General features: G+C 46.7%; 1 protein-coding gene across 1 annotated transcript in view; it reads right to left on the bottom strand.

The window, feature by feature from the left end:
* Nucleotides 1-2,061: 2,061 nt before the first annotated feature.
* The window catches only part of LOC144180079 (uncharacterized), a 45,431-nt gene continuing 25,931 nt past the window's right edge, over nt 2,062-21,561 (bottom strand). The window contains 4 exon segments of the mRNA XM_077708487.1: nt 2,062-2,595; nt 2,597-2,748; nt 2,751-3,878; nt 3,881-5,348. Of these exon segments, the coding sequence (XP_077564613.1) occupies nt 2,083-2,595; nt 2,597-2,748; nt 2,751-3,878; nt 3,881-5,348 (3,261 nt within the window). The 3' untranslated portion in view covers nt 2,062-2,082.

Below are 21,561 nucleotides of genomic sequence, written 5' to 3'. Positions count from 1 at the left end.
ACCTCTTTTCAATGGATCACCGAGCTCATACATCAATATCCTGCCACGCAGACAATAATTGGTGGAGATTTTAACGCCAAAAACACAACGTGGGGCTACGCAGCTACGGATATTAAAGAAAAACGTTTGGAAGAAACGATGGAGATGAACAATCTTATGCTGTTAAACGACCCCTTCGAAGCAACGAGAATAGGATTGCGCGCTTCCCAGAAAGACACCTCTCCAGACCTCACCATTGCGTCAGCGCGGCTAGTAACTACGTGGAAAACATTCGACACGACTTGGGGCAGTGATCACTTTCCAATATCAATTTCCCTTCGTGGTAAGCGAATCCGGACGGCAAAAACTTTGGAACGGACGAACTGTACCTCCTTTCGTGAAATTCTCAATGAATCATCAGACCCAGCAACACACTTTCATATTTTCATAAAACGTATTCAGAATGCTTCCCAAACCTCTAAAGAGTCCATAACATGTTCTGGGGACACACCTGCCATGGACGGCCACGTGGCAAACTTGTGGAACCGAGCTAAACACCTAACTCGTAAGTACAGACGACTAGGGAAACGCCACGTCGACCTAGCGAAACTAAGGCGTCAATACAAACTGATTCAAGAATATCACTAACAATTGGCTCATGAGCCAATGCTCAACATAGCTCAAAGAGCTATGCTCAACTTTAGGCAAAAAGCGCAAACTCTCCAAGCTTTGGAGAATCTACAGAGGCATGGCAGGAAAGGGCAAACAAAGTCTTCCCTTCTTCTCGACGCTCACGCTCCACAACACCCCGGAGGTAGTCGAGCGGGATATTATAGCAACGCTTTTCCCTTCAGCAAGTACGCAACCCCGCACGTACCTACCTGTCATCGAACTTGACTCGGACGACTCAGCTTTAGACACCGCTTTTACGATAGCAGAACTTCGCACCGCCATCCGACAAAGCAAGGTGAAATCATCCCCAGGACATGATGGAGTCACGTGGCAACACATCCGTAACCTCGACGAGCCTCAGCTAGAACAACGTTTTGGCCTTATAAATCATTCCTGGGACACAGGGAAAGTTCCTGACACCCTGAAGCTTTCCCTGGTTAACCTAATTCCCAAGCCTGGAAAAGACCCTTCTGTCATCTCCAACCTTACACCCATGTCTCTTACACCCACGTTATGCAAACAGATCGAACGCCTGATTAGCAACCGGCTACAATACCATCTGGAATATGTGAACCCATGGTTTCACCCGTCCCAAACTGGCTTTCGTCCGTACCTAGGGACACACGATTGCCTCTGGCTCTTACGACGGATAATCAACAGATCCCCGTACGACCGCGGACTTGCCGACTATGTCCTTACCACGGTGTAAGAGGTATTTTAGGTGAGAGAGCGCCGCCGCCCAGCGCGGCGACGTAAAGTTCTCCTTCGGGGGCGGGCCGACAGATGGCGACCGTGATTGCGGCCCGCTCAACCGGCTACGTTGCGCGTGCACGTTGGCGCGAAAGCAGCCCCGGCGCGATGAATAAAAATATGTCGTTCGAGTGAGCGACCATTGGGAGTTCATCTGTGAATCAAGCGATGTTTTGTCTTGCACTCCCTGATATCCGCTGCACGTACCCGCCCAGCTCTGACGCACTGCGTTTGAGAAGACGGCATATTGGCGTCAGCGTGCGGCGCGGTTGCACAAGTTTCATCGTATCTTCGAGACAACTGCTGCTAGTTTTTTTTATTTTATTAAGAGAAATCGCAACAATATTTAATAGACAGCACAGCACGAACAAGACATGAGATAATAATTGAATTTTTGAGGTTCGAAGCAGTCATAATGCTGTCAAATATGACACTCCTGTCGGCTTTTACGAAGAACCCTACCTGAAACCACAATGAAAAAACAACGCCAACATTTTTCTATCCTCGTAACTAGCCATTGTACAATGATACAACACATGTTTGCTTGTTTCTTTACCATTTATTTAAATGATAGCAACGTTCTCAAAACAATAAGGGCGAAACACACAAACTGAGGACACCTAAACTTATACGTGAATGAAGGTTGTAAAAGCGGTACTGCACTCGTCCCGACATTCGGTCTCAAACAAGCTTTGACATTTTTCGCAAGTCATGGCTTTTGGTTTCGTTCTTCTTTTTCAATTGCCTGCAGTACTGCCGCATGCGCAGGCACACGTAATAATGCAACAGCTTTGCCAGCATTTCTTCTTTGTGAGCACTGCATGGAAACATAAAGTTGTGATTCTCCAGCACAGCATCAATGGTTTTGTCGTATACATCTCGGTCACTAGCATGTTTTGCAAAATGCTCTTCAGTGCATTTGAAAAGATCGATGAGATGCATATTTGGGTGTGTCAGCCAGCCCTTTGTTTTGCAGTTCACTAGGTCGGCTTCAGGGACATTTCCAATGCCCTTTTTCCCCGCAAGAGCCTCTTTGAAACTGGTGCAGGATGTGCAGCTGCCAACCTTCCGGGATACGAATCCTGTGACGCAGTAGACGATGCAGTCAACTACTGTTGCGTCTGAGTCGTCGAAGTCGAAGAGATCGTCGTACTCCCAGCTCCCTTCTTCAATCAGACCGTCAAGTTTTTTTTTTCAGTTGATCTAATTTGGCAGGGCATTGCGAAGATGAATCATTGTAAATATTTCTTAAATCCGCCAAGGTGACAACAGAAGCTTGCTTGTTTCCAGTAGTCGTGCAGTTGCCGAACAGCGGTGGCTTTAGCAAGGAATACAAGCTCAGCATGGGTATAGCTGAAGGAACGTGGGAAATGTAGGGTGTCCGTTCTGCCCTCCAGCTTGCCTGACGATACCAAAAAAACATTCCAAGGGGTCTTGATTCATCTTCGCTATCAGAACATACTTGAAACCGCACTCTTTCAGTAGGTAAACTGAAAGCTCCCGCACCGACTTTAATGTTACGCGTAAGCCTTTAGCTGTTGACTGCGTCAAAAAAACGTCTTTGAAAATTTCTCCTTTCACGACCTCGGTCTCCCAAGAGTCTAGCCACTCAGATTCAGCTTCTAGGACAGAAAAATCTTTGCATCCCAGTTTTAGGCCTTCGGAGGGAAAACGCCGGTTCAGTGCATCAAAGAGGTCGTTTAAAAAAAGGGTAAACTGGGCTGTCGGCTCGGCATTAGTTAGACGTGGTGCGCCTTTCTGTGCGTAGAACATTATTCCTTTAGCCACGCAGTTACTAAAAATCTGTGTCGCCAGCTTAACTCTCATTTTCAGCATCTTAGATGGGTTGACGTGATTATACGTTATTTTTGGACATACTGTAAGTTCACCACAGTGCTTGCTGTCTGCAACGAACAGGGCATCATAGCATGACCATCTAATGAGCTTGCCATCTTTCATCAACACCTTCCTGTCGTGTAGTCGATTCGTAATGCACTTAAAAAGGTGAGGGGTGTCAGATAGGACATACACCTTCCTTGAAGTGTCCAGTGGGTGCTCGAATGCATTTACCACGCTGCCCAGTGCGCTACTGATCCCAAGCTGCTTCCACATGGAGCGGTTGGTGGATGCTCCATCGGACACAACGCCGTCAATGAACACTCCGGCCTGCTCAAGTTTCACCATGCACTGAATCAAGAGCTGCGCTAAAAGAGTCCCCTTAGTCGGTCCTTTGGACGCAAACACTGCTACGGGCTGCAAATAGTTCTCGCCGAACGGGGCAAAAGCAAAAACCAGGCCGTGATCTGCGAGCTCACTACTCTGATCCTTTGTTTCGCCATGATCAACGAGTCCAGTGTACGTCATCGTTTTCGAATTGACGGATATTTCCTTCCTTACTTGAATTTCGTCAAATATCAGCATTCCTCTGCGCTGAAACTGTGACTTGGAGGAAATTTTAATCTTGAAAACTTTAAAAAGTTTTCATCAAAGCCACACTTGAGGCCAACCATGCCTATGTACTTTCTTATCGTAGTGATGCATGGCAACGGCAGTACATCATTATTGCGCAAAAAAGCGTATGTAGCTGGGCTGCGGATGTTCAGAAGAAGACACAACAGGAGCCAGTCATCCGTATACCGTCTGTTTGTTTTTGAAGTGCACTTTGCGGCCGATATGCATTCTTCTAGCAGAAGAAGCTGCGCTTGTGGCAAGTTGAGGCCTTTCAATTTTTCAGTGATGTCTTCTTCCTGCAGCTTTGTAAGTTCCTTCCTGGAAGCTTGCAACTGCTCCAACAGAAGCTTGTTCCTTCTTGCGAGTCGTGCTCGTGATCTTTGGAGTGCATAGCTTGCTCGCCTCAAAGCGTGGAGCTTCTGTTTTTGAGCAGGTGCTACTTCCAACCTGATGCGCTTCAGTGGTCGATCCTGTTTGGCTCTTGCAGCTCGACGACCGGCATGTATTCGCAATGTATCAGCAAGGCCGCTGCAGAATTGACAGATGGTTCCACTGGGTGGAACTAAAAGGCACCTGTTGTGTCTCCAGTTCCCCTGGCAGTCCACAAAATCACACTCAGGAGCGACACCAGGAAAATCCTTTAAATTAGGCCCTCCGCAACAAACGCTAGTGCTGTCGATGACGCTGAGCATAGTATCCAGCTCCGATACAGTTGAGACTGACGGATTTAAGCCCAAAGCAGCAGTACCTACTTGCTTGCCGAAGACGTAGGCCTGCACGGTCATGTCACTCTTCACATGCAACGTCTTCCGATTGAACACCAGCGAAGAGCCGTCGCTTGTCCTGTGCGTCACCGCAGCGTCTATAAAGACGATGTCCCTCACGCCTTCTGCGTCAGTGCGATGCACAGCCCACAAAGATTGTGGTAGACTAATGCCAGGCGCCGTGTTAAAAAGCTCTCCAAAAGATGAGTCACGCGAGGCATTTGCGTAGGGCTCCATCACAGTACTGCTGTCACAGGGCATTTCCGCGCTAGAGATCTCACCAGGCGACGTCGGCATGGGCTCACTGCTGCTTCCACTGTGAGAAGTGCTTGTCGAAGGGGCTACACGATGGGCTTGTCGCTTTACTTGCTTGCGAGGGCTTTTAATCTTCTTGGAGAGGTATCTTGGTGCTCCCTCGAAAATCGACGGTACAGCGTCTTTCGCTAGGCCGGCTCTTCTGTTTCCAGACATCAGCACATGGCCGTCTATTTCAGCGGACCAAGTCTTCATGATTAAATGCGGGGCGAAATGCTTCTCGCAGACTCTGTCCGTCCTTTGAAGCACGCGGTCCTTCCGAGGTATTGCACGTCTCCATGCTTCGAGCCTCGATGGGTCGTGCGGCGGCGTGAAAAGCGAATACTTTTCCTTGCACGACTTATACCCCGTTTTGCAAAACGGAACAAAGCACTTTCCCACCGCGCATGCTCGGGAATGAGTTCTTAGCTTACAGTTCTTGAGCACAGGAAGTGAAAATGGCACAAAAACGTCGCACAAACAGCACAAATTCCGCGCACACGGGGACGGAAAGAAGTGACAAAGAGGAGCCGGCCGCGCGCGGGCGAGGCACTAGTTGCTAGCGCCCTCTCTTGGCGCGCCGCGGAAGGAAAACAACGCCTCCCCTTGACCGCGAGCGGCTCGCCCTTGCCGTTCGCTCACCTAAAATACCTCTTACACCGTGGTCCTTACTGTAGACCTCCGGAAAGCATTCGACAGAGTAGATCAAACGACGCTTTTGACTGAACTGGCCAAAGCCTTCCCGAGCAAAAAAAACACAAATTTTGCTTCGTAACTTTCTCCACAACCGGCCCATTCAACTCAGCAGTACGCTCCCTGGATGGACACCCAATACCTACTACAAGGACAAAGGTGTTCCACAGGGATCTATACTCGGACCAGTACTCTTCAACATTGTTATGGCAAAGTTAGCCAAAACTCTAGAACAAGAAACGTCCGCCCGTTTCGCAATCTATGCTGACGATATTACGATATGGACGGAAGGTAAAAACTACTCGTTAACAGCCGACATGCTGGTTGGGCTGCAGGCGGCGGTGACAGAACTTCTAACGGTATCAAGCGATAACAAAATGCACCCGGTGGACCCTGCTCTGCTGTACATTGGAGACACAACTATCCAAGCGACACGTGGACACGTACGCCTCCTCGGTCTCCCACTTGACAGTAACAATAGTGCTAAACTATGGGTAAAACAACTACGCCAGAAATAGAAACCCATGCTCAAATAATCGCGAGGCTGTCTAACAAATATGGGGGCGCAAGTCAACAGGCATGCCTCTCCATGGCCCGGACGGTTGCAATCGGCACTCTCGCGTATGGAGCGCCAGTATACAACCTGAACAAAACAAACACCTTCGGGTGCTCCATAGAGCCACATTGCGTACCATCACAGGCCTCCCAAGACATACAAAAACAGAAGCTCGTGAGCCAGCAGTTGCGCTCCCTCCTATGGACGTAATCATGAAAGAAACTTGTGAACAGGCAGACACACCAAACGCGGGCTCACCCGTCAAGGGCTTCTTCTCACAGCATGGGACGAGCAAAAGCCTATCCCGCTCATCTGACTTCCCATCCCTTTAGTACCCTGCACAATCTCGGAAAGCATCACCTGCAATCTCACCAAACCTATCCCCCATTCTAGAACGGCAACAAGATCTAACAGTAGCCTTAACTTGGAGAAGTTCCAACTTCCCAATGAGTAAAATGATTGCGCTAAAAAGGGACCCGGACGGAGTAAGGACAGACACACACGGCGCAAACTTCCAAGTACTTTTTATTGCCACTGTGTCAACTTTATACACTTTGCAAAGGACGATCGCGCACGCGCAAGCAAAAAAATTAAACTTTCGGTGATGCGGCGGCCAAGAACACCAATTCATTTTCGGTAAGAGCCAGCGAGGGCTTGCTAACACACATATCACCGAGTCTTGCTATCGCCTCAGCGTCAGTGATTTCTCGCAAAAGTTGCATACGACCACGAGATAAAACTGCACACTTCTCAAAGATAGGCTTACAGCCGCATCTCAAACAACGTGCCGCCAAGAAATCACCAGTGCTAGGTTTTGTATTATTGGCGGCACATTGTTTGAGATGCGGCTGTAAGCCCATCTTTGAGAAGTGTGCAGTTTTATCTCGTGGTCGTACGCAACTTTTGCGAGAAATCACTGACGCTGAGGCGATAGCAAGACTCGGTGATATATGTGTTAGCAAGCCCTCGCTGGCTCTTAACGAAAAGGAATTGGTGTTCTTGGCCGCCGCATCACCGAACGTTTAATTTTTTCGCTTGCGCATCCGCTATCGTCCTTTGCAAAGTGTATAAAGTGGACACAGTGGCAATAAAAAGTACTTGAAAGTTTGCGCCGTGTGTGTCTGTCATTACTCCGTCCGTGTCTTTTTTTAGCGCAATCATTTTATTTAACAATAGGGTACCAACGTGCCCAGGACACTACCGTTATTAAGTTCCCAATGAAATTGACATATATACCGACGCCAGTGTGGCAACTTCGCATATTAGCATAGCATGGACCTGCCCTGAAAACCCATCCCTTGGAGTTCAACTCCCCCTCAGACGCGATCGTGCAACTGCACTGGAAGGCGAACTGCATGTCATCAATGCTGCCCTCAATCATATTTGCTACGACCTAAATACCCGACCACCAGCTAAAATACGGATTTTAACGGACTCGTTCGAAGCAATTCAAGAACTTCGCAAGCCACTCTCCCTCAACCCGCTGGGAAACTCTACAATCTTACACAAAGAACTCCTCAAAAGCCACAACGTGCACATCAGAATTGACTGGATTCTAGGCCACGAGGAGACCGGCCCAGGGAACCAGTCCTCCCCCGAGGCGGCACAGGAGTGTTTGAACTTTACGCCTCCACTGGTTCCCCTTTCAGCCTCCACGCCCACTCCTCCAGCCCTCCTGCTTCTCCGACTAAAGAAACGTAAAAGACAACGTTACCAGCAGGTTACACCCCTTGGGTATCTTGCCAACATTGTCTCCTCCAGCATATCCGAGGAAGTATTCATTAACAAGCTATGCGCGGATGCCGCCTACACACCTCATCTTACCCAGAAATGGACAAGATGCCCCAACACACACCCACGATGCCCCTACTGTAACACCGACGTCAAATCAGATCTCCACCCTCTAGTGTGGACGTGCCCACACTTTGGCAAACATCGCCCAGAGAGTTCAACAAACATTAATCCCGACACCCTACCACATGACGCACATACTGGATTAGACGCATCTTTATTACGAACAATTGCCGCTTTTGCAGTTAAGAGTGGTCTCGCGCGACTAATCTAACTGGGGCCGATTCCGGTGAAGACTTTCAGGCCCCCATAACACGAATCCCCTCTTTGAATACGGACCTTGATTAGTAATCCCCTTCCTTCCATCCCTCCCCCCACTGTATGGCAAACGCCCTCCTTGTTCCAATAAAAAGACTCAATCAATCAGTCTGCTCGTCTTGGTTTTACATGCAGCAGCGGAAGGCTCACTGATAGAGTCAGTGGACTAGGCGCAGTAATCAAATAGTTTCGTTGTAATCTTAGAAATATGAATTTAAATGTGAGCATACACAAATCAGCATGTGTATTTGCACAAACTTTTCAATCCTGGATTAGGGTGATAAAATTGCGGGAATTATTCTGGCCAGTATTTCATAGAATTGTGTTAGTCTTACTGAATGTTAGTATAAAACAAGCAGCAGGTACTAAGTGCAGGGTCTAGACTACTGCAATTTGGGTTTGGGCTAGTTGGTAGCGGTAATGACTTTGTGTAGCGCAAAAAAAGACAAAGGGCACAGGGAAGCGACGGGCTTGTGCCTGTCGCCTCCCTGTGTCCTCGGTCTTTTTTTTTGCGCTACACGAAGTCATGGACTAGACTACTAACAACAGCAATTAGGTTCCATGCTTAGTGGCAGGGCCTACGTACTCTGCTGGCGGTAGTAAATTTCGTAAAGAGTTCGTAAGTACCACCCATTACTTCCTTTTACTAGCATCCTCTCCAGAGAAGACGCTACAACTTAGCGGCGGCTCCAAATGAATACCTATCCACATCCCACCCGCCTCCACCTCATCTTCCCCACCCACCTCATCTTCATCTTCACCTCATCTTCCCCACCTCATCTTCCCCACTCTTCCCTATGGGCTCACTGTCCCCAGCCTGGCACCCTCTACCATATACTACGGGAGCGCCAACGTACTCCGGACTTGCGCCCAATTCCCAACCCCACCTACGAGCAGTGGAGGGCTTCCTTGGCCAGCCCAGACTCGGGTACCCAGCTCAGCCTGGTGACCCGAGCAAGGACAGCCAGCCGAAGTCAAAGCATCCCGGACTAGGGATGCTTTCCACGGGACGAGGCCCATTCATCAGCCTCTGCTCGACAAATAAAATATTTATTCTAGAAACCACCTTCGTATTTCAGTCAAGTTGCTCAACACTCTAAACAGGATCTTATACGTATTTCCCTTAACGACGAAAAAACAACAGCCTGAGTCATCGCCACTGAAACGGGACAGATCTGAGATAAATGTCATATAAAGCCCATAAGACAATATCCCTGGATTAAACAGGGCCACTTGCAAGGACCTATTTGTCTGTACCGTGCTCAGTTCGCTGGCATGAGACGAGTGTTCGGTTTTATACGCGCTGAATTTCCACTCCATTATGGGTGTGCGTGAAAGCAGAGTTGTCTATTGCCTCAATCTATTGTAAAAGAAGACGGAGGCACTTATTGAGAAAGTTTTATTTCCAAACGACACCATTAGAACCCTTTCGGGGTGCAAACGAGGTCGGGTTGAGTTCGATGGCTTAGCGGGATAAGCAGCCTGCCTGGCTTGTTGGGGCTACCACTGCAGGAGGAAATATATTGCTTACGAAAAAATATATTACTTTAAAGCATTCACTCCCGGCCATTGCCTTATCCCGGCTTTAAATATCATCACAAATGCTTGGTGTTTTTGCGTGTCGTATTTTACCAACAATGGGCTCCCATATCTCAAAGAAGGTGTGGTGTATCAACCTAAGAAGGAGGGCGCTCATTGCACGAAGAATGGAATTAGGAGTAATATCAAAGCAAAAGTAACCAAATAAAGCAGTCCACCTCTTCCCCTTCGTCCTTTTGGTACTGCAGCGAAATGTAGAAATCACCGCGTAAATGGCGCTCAGTGAGTGAGCGCCATTTGTGATTGTAGCGTCTAATGGTGTTAAGGAAACAGCTTTGTTCCTCCCATTCAATTATATTTATTCTTCCTCGGGGGTCTTCAGTAACAACGTAAGCATTGCCCCGTTCGGAAGTATAGTTAATACAATTTCTGCTTGATGTGAATTTGGGACCGAAATATCTTTCCCTTATCGCCATATGCTCTCTAGTAATCTATAGCGTGTTGCACAACTCAATTTTACACAGGATGACTCAAAGACGGTGACAAAGAGCAAAAGTCCAAAGCGCAACCCATCTATGTAAATGAGAATTTGACCCCCAAAAACAAAATCCTGGAAAAACGCTCGAACTGAAGAAACAGAGCAAATGGATGTTCCTCTGGACCGATCATTGTGTGATCGAAGCCAGGAAGACTCTCGACAGCCGTGTGAATCGTATCACCTGCGATCAGGATCTTCGGGTTTTCGCGCAAAAATAACATGAGCTAAGCGGCTTTCCTTTCATCCATTCCCATGGCTTACATTTCAATGAGTGACGTCAACACAACTTTGAACAATAGGTCTTGCTTTCCTGGAATTCATTTCGACGCCCGAAGCCTCCGCAGGTACTACGACAACATGTCAACTTTCGTCCACTCGTTTGATCAGCAATTTTTCGTTATCCGCTTCTCAGAATGTTGGCTTTCTGGCCATGATATTTTTCAATATTCCAGGCTACAAAAAGTGAATACGGTCATCGTGACGGTAGCGCGTACGGAGGCTCAGCTATTTACGTTTTGAATGGCTTGTCATATAAAAGGCATTTTGATATAAATTTTAATGTTCCTTCTTGTGAATCTGTATGGGTCGATCATCTTTAAAGGATAATCATTCTAATGTCGTCTGTGGCGCTATATATCGATCTCCCTCCTCTGATCCTGCAATTTTTTAAAGCATGCTCTCGGACATACTTCACCAACTTTCTTGGAAAAAAAAACGTCGTTATTTTTGGTGACATTAACATTAATCTCCTCGATGATTCAAACCATTATACCCTGAAATACATCACCTGCATGTACAGCTATAGGTTTCAGTGTCTTATTAACGTTCCTAGCAGATGTCCTAATCATGGCACTCAATCCTTCATTGACCACATCCTGACAAATTCCAGTTGCACTTTGAAGCAGGCGTAATTGAAACTGAAATTACTGTTCATTACCCTGTTTTTATAACCGCTAACCTGTCGGTTCCTACTATCATCAAGCCATGCTTTCGAACTATTTTTGTGCGGAAGAATACACACGGATTATATCAGATACTGACTGGTCTGCGATACTCGATACACCAGATACTGACATTGCCCTTGAAATGCTCTCTGAAACAATTACATCAGCGATTGGCTCGTCCACTACTGTTCATGTGTCCAATCGACATTACCACGCCCCTCGCTGTCCTTGTATGTCGAACGGCTTCTTATGTTCTTTACAAAAAAAAGACAAAGACAACCTGTATAAAAAAACTAAGCGCCAACCCTTTAACACGCACCTCAAAACCAGGTACACATGATATTGCAATATGTTATCCGTATTGCAAAAAAGGCCAAGCGAAGCTATTATGAAAACCATATTAGGGACAGCGGAAGCTATACAAAAATAAAATGGCAATTGATACGCGAATTCCTTAACACACCACTTCAACATGACTCGGTCACATCCATTAAAACGAACGACTCGCACGTCACAGCACCGCGTGATATTTCGAACGGTTTTAATCAACATTTTTCTACAGAATCTTCTGACCCTTCTTCTTTGCCCACATTTACTCGCCACATTACGCCCACATTTACTCGCCAACCACAATGATTCTGTCTTATGCCTACCAACCCTGCGGAAATTGAAGCCGTAAATTCAGGGCTGAAAGCGACTGGTCCTTGCTTAGATAGAATTCAGGCGAAACACATCAAATTGATTTGTCCATTCATTCTCTCAATCTTAAGTTCTGTTTTCAATGTTGTCTTTAAAAACGGTGTGTTCCCAAGCGTAATTAAATTGGCTAAAGTTGTTCCGGTCTTCAAAAAAGGCGATCCGAGTCAAATAGAAAATTATCGATCGATTTCAGTTCTTCCAATTTTTGACAAAGTTCTTGAAACGTTAATCGAAAAGAGACTGTCTAACTACTATAAAAACTTTAATAGACTAACTCCCAGTCAATTGGAATTTCGACCTGGCATTTCAACAGATACAGCTTTGGCATGTTTTGTCGATAGCATTAAATTATTTATTGAGAAAGGAAATTACGCTGGCTCGGTATTCATTTGACTTATCGAAAGCACTCGACAGTATTCATCACGACATCCTCTTCACTAAGCTTCAGTTATACGGCATAGCTGGGCCGCCCCTTCAACTGTTGAAAAGCTTCTTGTCATATAGGCAGCAAATTGTTTGCGTCAATGGCACTTTTTCTTCCTCTACTTTTAGCAGGAAAGGTATCCCCCACGTCTCTGTTTTAGGGCCGCTTTTATTCCTTACTTATGTAATGCCTCACGCGCTCGAAATGCATTCTATACGCCGATGATACCACCATCTTTTCAGACAATCCTGATGCAGAGATATTAATTTCTGATTTGCAAAATGACTTATCTTCCCTTGAAAATTGGTGTGCTAATAACAGACTATCTATTAACTCGTCCAAATCGTCCCTAATGGTATTTTACTCCCGCAATAAAAAGTTGCATATAAATCCTTGCCTCCATATAGGTCACAATTTCATTCTACTGCGGAACCAAACACCTTTTTTAGACGTTATTGTTGAGACTCACCTAAGGCTACAATGCAATATCTCCTCCATTTGCAAAAACATATCATTTGGCATTCGAGTGCTTCTTAGAGCTAGACTGTACTTCAGTACGAAAACTCTGTAGGATTTATATTGAGCATTTTTTCATAACCACTTGAACTACTGCATCACATCGTTGGGCGATCGTATAAAAATCACCTTTCACCATTAGAAAAACTTCAAAAACAAGCAATGCGTATAATAACATTTCCCCCCAAAATGTCACCATCTCTTCTTATCGTTACTCAACTTAATTTATTACCTTGTCCAAAGATGTATTATTATAGCGTTGGAGTTCTGTTTTTTGAACTACTGCATAGCCTCCTAGATCTTGACATTTCCCTCGCCACATGTTAACCAACCCTAATTGCACCAGATTTTCCTCGCGTCAGAACTAAGAACTAAGGTAAGAACTAATTATGGCAAAGTTAGTCTACTTTTTTCTGCTGTTTCCCTTTAGAATGACGTACCAAAGGAAATAAAGATAGCTCGCTTCAACCCTTTAAAAGTAAATTGAAAATGTTCTTAGCTACTCACCAGTAGCTCCTAGAAATATTTTTCTTGTGTGAAATCTTTCCCTGCTTTGTTCTGTTCTCAATTGATTACAATTTTTCTATTCTTTCCACAATGTGTTATATTTTCTTTAATATCCCGTTTTTACACGATGTCTTATAAGATTTGTATAACGTATGCAATACATACTGGTGTATTGTGCTCACAACTTATCTCCAAAACATCTAGCATAGGAGGTCCCACCTACGGTTCGGAAACATTGGGACCTCCTCCTGTATATTCCGCCAATGTTAATACACTCTTGTACTTTTCTGAATAAATTTGAATGTGAATTTGAATGAGTGCCCTGGACACGTAATTGTTTCTAATACGCGACTTGTCCAACCCCCTTCGAGGGTTGCGATTTAAGAAAGCTGAAGCTGCGCCATTGAATATTGGTAACATATAAATTTCGGATAACTCGTAATGCGGCGCTAAGGGATAACCGGTTAATGCAGGCGAAAAACGCCTGCCCTTCCCCCTTCCCCCCAGGGGCAAATAATAATTGTCACGCCAGACGTGGAGCACATTTAAATGTGGGACAATTTAAGTTGGACGTACAGACCAAAATAAAGCGATAAGAGCGAGTGAAGCGCGGACTATACATGCTGAAGTCTGTTGATTGCTCGTTTGGCACCTTGTACAACATTCCCCTTTTGTGCAAGACGTCGTATTAATGCCTCGATGAGCGGGTTAATAAGGACTACCTTACCTGAGGCAAAGACGGCTGCTTGGGATAACCACGCTCGGATTTTCGCAAATTGCAAATGCGCCCCATCATTCTACAAGACCACGGTCCTATTCAAACTGAAAAATCAAACCGTCGGAGAACTCTTGGAGGAAGTGTTTGCTGTGGTACAGGAAATTGACGGGCAGTGTTTTTGAACAGGATCCATTTCCTTGTTAGCGAAGTAGACAGAGCCCTTCCGGGATAACAAATAAATGTTAGACATGTGCAGACGCCTTGGGCAAGTATTGGCTCGCATGCATTGTCTTTCACTCAGGCGCTAAAGCCTCAGTTCTCACTGCGCGCTTGAGGCGTTCTGTCCTTTTCGTTTTTAAGTGCGAATGCACTTCTTAAGCGACCCTGAATCACGCGTCCACCGCCGTCCGTCCGTCCGTACCACATACCCACTTAGGGCGATTGGCCAAGAAGAGTTCCTAATTTCTTTAGCACATACCCACTTAGGGCGATTGGCCAAGTAATTTGAATCACGCGTCCACCGCCGTCCGTCCGTCCGCACCACATACCCACTTAGGGCGATTGGCCAAGAAGAGTTCCTAATTTCTTTAGCACATACCCACTTAGGGCGATTGGCCAAGTAATCTGAATCACGCGTCCACCGCCGCCCGTCCGTCCGCACCACATACCCACTTAGGGCGATTGGCCAAGAAGAGTTCCTAATTTCTTTAGCACATACCCACTTAGGGCGATTGGCCAAGAATCGGGCGTGAGAAGGGCTAATGCACCCGCTTAAAGGAGTACTGACACGAAATTTCAAAGCTGAGATCCGCTCTAGCAATCAAGTACAACGACAACACAAATAGGTGTCTGTGCATGGCACATACCCACGTGGGGGATTGGCCAGGAATCGGGCATGAGAAGGGCTAATGCACCCGCTTAAAGGAGTACTGAAACAAAATTTCAAAGCTGAGATCCGCTCTAGCAATCAAGTACAACGACAACACAAATAGGTGTCTGTGAATAAATGCATCTTTCTTTCTTTGTAGTTGTGTGTGTGTGTGATCTCTCTTTCGCGAACATTACCGAACCGCGCAAATTCAACTCCTGCATTCGCACATTCACATTCTTCCCATCGGGGAAATGCGGGGAAATTTTTGTGTATGCCACTCGTAAATTTCAAGCGCCCACCGCTTAATCATGCCAAGTGCACCAATACTGAAACTTTTTTAATTCTTTCTTATGAATACATTCCATTTGGGCGGTGCTTTCTCACGGGAAAATATGCGTGGGTCGCCCGAAATGCCTCCGTTCTCGGCAACGGAAGGTGTGTGGTAGCCCCTCTTCAACTGGACAGGGCGGATGCAATATCTGCACTTTTGTTACAGCTAGTGCCGCAGGGACTCGAACGCCGCTGAAAAGCAACTTCATGACCGGCTTTGTCAGCGCGGATTGTTCCTGTTTCTGCCTGTATCTGTTGGTGAGGTCCACAGCACAGGGCTGACTGAAGCATCTGAAACGCAGGCTCTTAATCCTAGAATGCGCGCCCTCATTCGGCATGAAACTTTCTCGATGGCTGACTCAAGGGCGGAACGGAAAACGTAAGTTCTTCAGACGTGAAAGTGGTCGGATTGACTATCGCGATTTCGGCAGACAAAGAATTTTGTGGTATAGCAGCAGCGCGCGCAGGACATCCCATGAAAATGGTTGAACCGCATATATGCCTCCCTGCACCCGCCTTCCCATCCAAGGACGACAAACAGGTATCGCTGCACCGTATGTTTTTTGCTGTCGCACAGTTTGTTCTGTGACAAATTGTAATCGATGAATAATGATGGCAGACTTTGTTTTTTAACATTTTTCTTAAAATTCCACCCTTTTATATGTAGAATGAACGTATACCTTGATGAAAATGTCGTTTTCAAACGCGGAGCAGTTTTCGAACATAACAAAAGACGCGGTATACACTGACGGTACCGGTAAACCACTGCTTCAATTTGTGTTTGGCTACCTGCATTTTTTTGTTGGCCCCACAACCAATTACGACCCTGAAACCATTAGTTAAAATTTTCCACGGAGCTGAAAACCTACGAAGGGCTGTATATTTTTAATGTTCTGGTGGAATATTACTTGACTTTCTGTTCGTAGTCCTTGTCGGTTCACCAAGCTTGCAAATTGCACGGAGTTTGCCATGTTTTGACTCACGGCATTTCGGAGTGTACGCGCGCTACTCACGTCTTTTGTGTTGCAAGTAGTGAGAAAGGAACGGAAGAGGAGAACCCTTACTTCAATTACCAATTTGTAAGCAAACAAAGCACGGCTCGTTGTAGAATAAAAGTAGCAAGAGCTATAAAAAGTGCGATGATTCATTTTCAACAAAGTGATGTTCACCTTGCGGCATCCTCCGAAAGGAATTTCACAAAAAATTCCCGCGCATTTCCCCGAGGGGGAGAAGGTGAAAGTGCGAATGCACGGTTGTCGGCCCGCTTGCGGCGCTTGCGCTCGGCCCCCGCAGCCCACCGCCTCGCCGCCTTCTCTTCCATCTCTTCCATCGGGTTTGTAGTATCACGTGTACACCACGCAGTTATCAAGCCGCTATAACGCCGCTGAGTCGCCAACGCACGCCGCTGACGACGTAGTTTGAATGCGTTAAAGATATAAGGCCGTCACTAACACTGATATCAGCGTTGCGTCCGTGGCTTGGTCGGTAGAGCGTCGCGCTGCGGCCGCAAAGTCCTCGGATCGAAACCTGGCGCCGGATGCTGTTTCTTTTTTAAATATAGAGGAGCACTGCGGACGCCGACGCCGCCGCCGCCGCCGACGCCGGCGGTGGATGGTTTGGGGTCGCTTGGGTGTGAGCAATTATATTCTGTAGGCTGCCAACGAGGTTGTGTGGCCGAGCCCACGTTTGTTTAGTTTGAGATGGCCATGCCATGGCGAAGGCCATAGAACCGGTGCCTTTCCAGATGTGTGCCGGGTGCGTTCTGTCCGCGAGGTGGCTGATGTCGATAATGTACTTCGATGGACATCTCTCCTGTCGCATTGTTCTGGCCTGGCAGTATGGCAGAGAGAAATTTCCGCAAGCTGTAACATAAGGATAGCAAACTATTCTTTACAGAGGTTCTTTACGTATCATTACATTCTTTACGTATCATTACATAAATGAAGTAACAGTTTCAGTACATCACAAAAGGAACAATGCGTGCTAAACAATCCCCAAATATCCAATTCCATCTCGCTCAGAAGTACAACAAAGCAACCGTATTACATGAGGGAATGTGTAATCCAAACACTGAAAACGGTAGAAATAACAAAAGAAATAGGACATTCGAGCGATCATTTGCGCTTCAAACGGTACATAGCAGTTCAAGAAGATTAATTGCGTTTGTCAATCAACAATTGCTTGTTTCTAATTTATTCGTTACTGCTAAAAACCACTTTTAGAAAGCCTTGAAAATAAGTACGCTATTAAACATATGTTTTAGAGAAAACGGCCAGTTGTGTTCAATAGATTGCTACTTGCAATTATTGCGGTATTCCCGCTGGTGCCAGTTGTCTGTGTTACGGGTATCTGTGCAGTTCGTTTGTCCTGGAGTGATGACGCATTGCGAGTAAACTTGCTATTAGGGAAACTAAAAACGTAATTATCACTGTGTTATTGCCGAGTAAGCATTCAAGTAAAACGCTCAAACAGCACTAGACGCCCTTCAAAAGCTGCAGTTTTATTTCTTGGCAATGGCTTTCCGAAAAAAATCTAAAAGGGTTGTTTGAAGTCTGAGATAGAATTGCCACCATTTCTATTAGGACAATGCAGTCTTCTAATTATTCCAAACATGCATTTTGGGTTCAAAGTCGCTTTACCGTAACCTAAGCTAGCTTAACCTGACTTGACTAATAAGAGCCCAAGATAAGGTTGCGTAGGCTATTGGGGCTGGTGCCCTTTACTCGCGCCGCATAGCGTTGTGGGTTGTACGAACTTCCCAAACTCAGAGCTCGGAGCAAAATAACATGGAGACACTTGTCGCGGCACTTGCGCTTCGAGGTACGCGCAGCCATTGGCTCGGCTAGAGGATTTGTCCGGCTTTTCATGTTTGGCAGCCGGCGCACATGCCCCGCCTACTGCTGGCTTCGTGGCACTGCTTTTCGCGTCGGCCGTACTAGCGACGGCACGTCAGTTCAAGCATAGGGGAAACGAGCGCTTGAAGGCCGGATATGGGGAGGCCAACGCAACAGGCTCACTCGGGGCAATAAGGTGTATTACGAATTATTGTCGTGAGTAATAGTGCGTATTTTTGGTGGTTCTGGAGTTGTTGTTGCATATTTTTACCGAACCAGAAAAATGTTCAGTAAGTAATCCAACGGAAACAAGAGATGCTACATTGTGACCTTGTATACTTTCGGCCGTATCTCACAAATATTCAATATTCTGGCAGAGAGAGAGAGAGAAATGACTTTATTGAACATTTGTCCGGCGGGAGGAGACGGGTCAGGCCACGCAGGGCTTCGCCGTCCCCCCTGTCTATATGGTTAGGCAGACCTCGAAGCACTGGAGCCTGGACCACAGCCTGGGCTACTAGAAGGGTCCCCGTCTCTCTTCCCTCCGCCACCCCGAGGGGCGGCAGAAAGAAGAAGGTGCGGGTCCCCCTTTCGCCTCTGCTGCGCCAGAGCAGCCTCGAGCCGCTGGACTGCCTGCAGTTGCCGCTCGCATTCTGGCGAGCTCATGAGTCCGTAAATGTCCGGGGGGAGGTCCTTGCAGCCCCCCGCTTGCCACGTGTCCACCGCAACCCCACAGGAGGTGGGCGAGGTCCGCGGTTGTAAGCGCACACACACTGCACACACTGTCTTCGTAAACGTCCGGGCACACGTGTCGCGCAAGCGCTGGCGTGAGCACAGTCTTAGTCTGCATCTGCCGTAGGAGCACCGCTTCTCTTCTATGTTCTACACAATACAAGCATTCGAATTTTTCTTCATGTTATTAATCCTCTAAGATATTAATCCTCCAAGTAAGGCTTTAGGGCCTGTTTAATATAGGTGTGCGCATGTTTTTGTTAACACGGGATACGTTTTACCTTGTAAGGGAAATTCACGAGAAAATAGTACCTTTTTATAGATTTAGTGTTTTCTACATTTCTTTGCTTGAAAGAGGTAAAATGTTATATATTCCTATGTTCTTTCTTGGTATGAAAATTTCCATTTTTAACCTTTCACATAAAAATTCCATGTTTTATTTTTATACCAAATCTTTAAAAGGAAATACGTTAGTTCAAGTTTCTTTTTTGTCTTTATTGGGATAAACAGGATTTCAACTGCTGAATTTTCGCATCAAAAATCAAATTTTTATGGCGTGGACTTGCACTAGGAAATTTATTGTGACATTCATTTTGGTACTTACTTAGAAAGTCCTCTCTTTTTTAATTGCAACATAGAGGAATTGGACGCCTGTGAGCAGGCAGTATCTGACTGCCTGCCTTGATGGTACCCCTTAGCTCATTGATCTCCGGGTTCTTTAGCTTCCCCCGAGTTTCACAATTAAGCGGCACCTGAAGTTGTTTCTTAACAGTGCTTGCTGTACGGCATAGCTCAAAAGCGCCCACTAGCTGTCCTGTACAAGCTCAAACAGGTCTGCTCTGACCTGGTATGGCCATGGAACAGGAGCCGTTTGCAGTACTTGCTTGCTGAAGCTGACCCTTTCGCGGTTGAACAGGTCAGGTTTGCACCTGCATACGGGTACGAACCGGGCCTCTATGATCAGCAGGCTGTACTTGTATGATCCTGTGTGATCTTCAAACGGGTCCTGTTTCAACGCGTTCAACCTGTACGGCCGTCCAACAGGTTCGGTATGAACCCGCTTGAATAGGAACAGGATTTTTCAATGGGCTGTTTTTCGCACGTAGTTTTTCATCAGCGCATTAGGTGCAAGAAGTCACGGAAAAGACTCGGGTCACGTTCAAAATACTCGCAGTAGGGCTGCTATGAATTAGGTAGCGTCTATTTCATGACAACCGTAAAAATCATCTTCATAAATTTCTCACGGCAGTAACCCCTCACTGGCTAAGCACGCTACCCGGATATTCTGTGGAATAAATATTCCCTAAAAAACCGTGTTCGTACCTGCTCCTGTAGAACTGTGCTACACTACTAGCTGTTAAACGAGAAAGCTCAGGTTCGAGTCCGGCATTGCGAGATTTTATTTTGTTTAGCTTTCGGATTTTTTCGGTCATCGTAATTTTGTTAATGCTTTTTTTACTATGGCTACTTACTGGTCAACAGTAAGGGGTATAGTTTAATAAGAAAGAGACCAAAAACCCTAAAGCAGACTAATGGCGTCTCTGCTTGCTGAGGGAAGCCCGCGCGAGAGAGAAAAGTCCTCTTCCTCCTTTAGCCGGGGTGTTCCCGTGCGGGAACCGGGGTGTTCCCGCGCAAACGAGGGATTGACGGCACCGCCCTGCGCTTCTTGAGTGCCTCAGAGTTGCCTTCTATGACTTGACTGTGGCATTGCCCCCCTCTTCGGAAGAAGCATCGTCTCGATGCTCAAAGTGCGGGTCACCAAGAAGGAATAGATGACGGCCCCGGAACGAGATAATGGAGTGCTTCATTGCCGAAAACTAACCATCACAGGGATTCGGCAGGGAAAACGTTCTATCCATCAGCACTGTAGAAGACATGGCTAGTCTCTGTCGTAGTACGGTTTCATTCGGACCACCTGCACAACCTCTGGAGTTAGCCTGACGCGTCGGGAGCAGGGTGCCCTTCCATAAGGTGCCACTTCATAGTTGACGTCGCTAAGGCGGCGAATAACTTTATATGGCCCGAAGTACCGACGAAGCAGTTTCTCAGAACGTCCACGCTGTCGAACTGGTGTCCAAACCCAAACCGCGTCCCCTGGTTCGTAGAACACGGCCCGCCTGTGCTCGTTGTAGCGAGCAGCATCGGAACTTTGCTGACATTGAATTCGCTCCCGTGCTAGCTGGCGTGCTTCCTCGGCTCTTTGCACGAAATAGTCGGCGTCGCCATCTTGACCCTCATGGACCGGAAGCATGCTATCAAGTGTCGTAGTGGCCGTGCGACCATAAACCAGCTGAAATGGAGTCATGGCTGTGGTCTCCTGAACTGCGGTGCTGTATGCGAAAGTTGCGTATGGCAAGATCTCATCCCACGTTTTATGCTCGACGTCGACATACATTGAGAGCATGTCGGTGAGGGTCCTGTTAAGTCGCTCAGTCAAGCCATTCGTCTGCGGATGGTAAGCAGTTGTTCGCCTGTGAGATGTGTGGGTTAGTACCATGACGGACTGCATGAGGTCAGCTGTGAAAGCAGTGCCCCTGCCCGTTATGACAATCTGGGGAGCTCCATGCCGTAAAACGATGTTGTGGACGAAGAAATGAGCTACCTCAGGCGCAGTTGCCCTTGGGACAGATGCTGTCTCCGC

This window comes from Haemaphysalis longicornis, unplaced genomic scaffold (assembly GCF_048455015.1).
Source record: "Haemaphysalis longicornis isolate Haplotype H1 unplaced genomic scaffold, Haemaphysalis longicornis Haplotype H1 scaffold_4, whole genome shotgun sequence".
In the NCBI taxonomy this organism is placed as follows: Eukaryota; Metazoa; Arthropoda; class Arachnida; order Ixodida; family Ixodidae; genus Haemaphysalis; species Haemaphysalis longicornis.
Note: the sequence above shows the minus strand (reverse complement) of the source record. Positions and strands in the feature narration are given on the sequence as shown.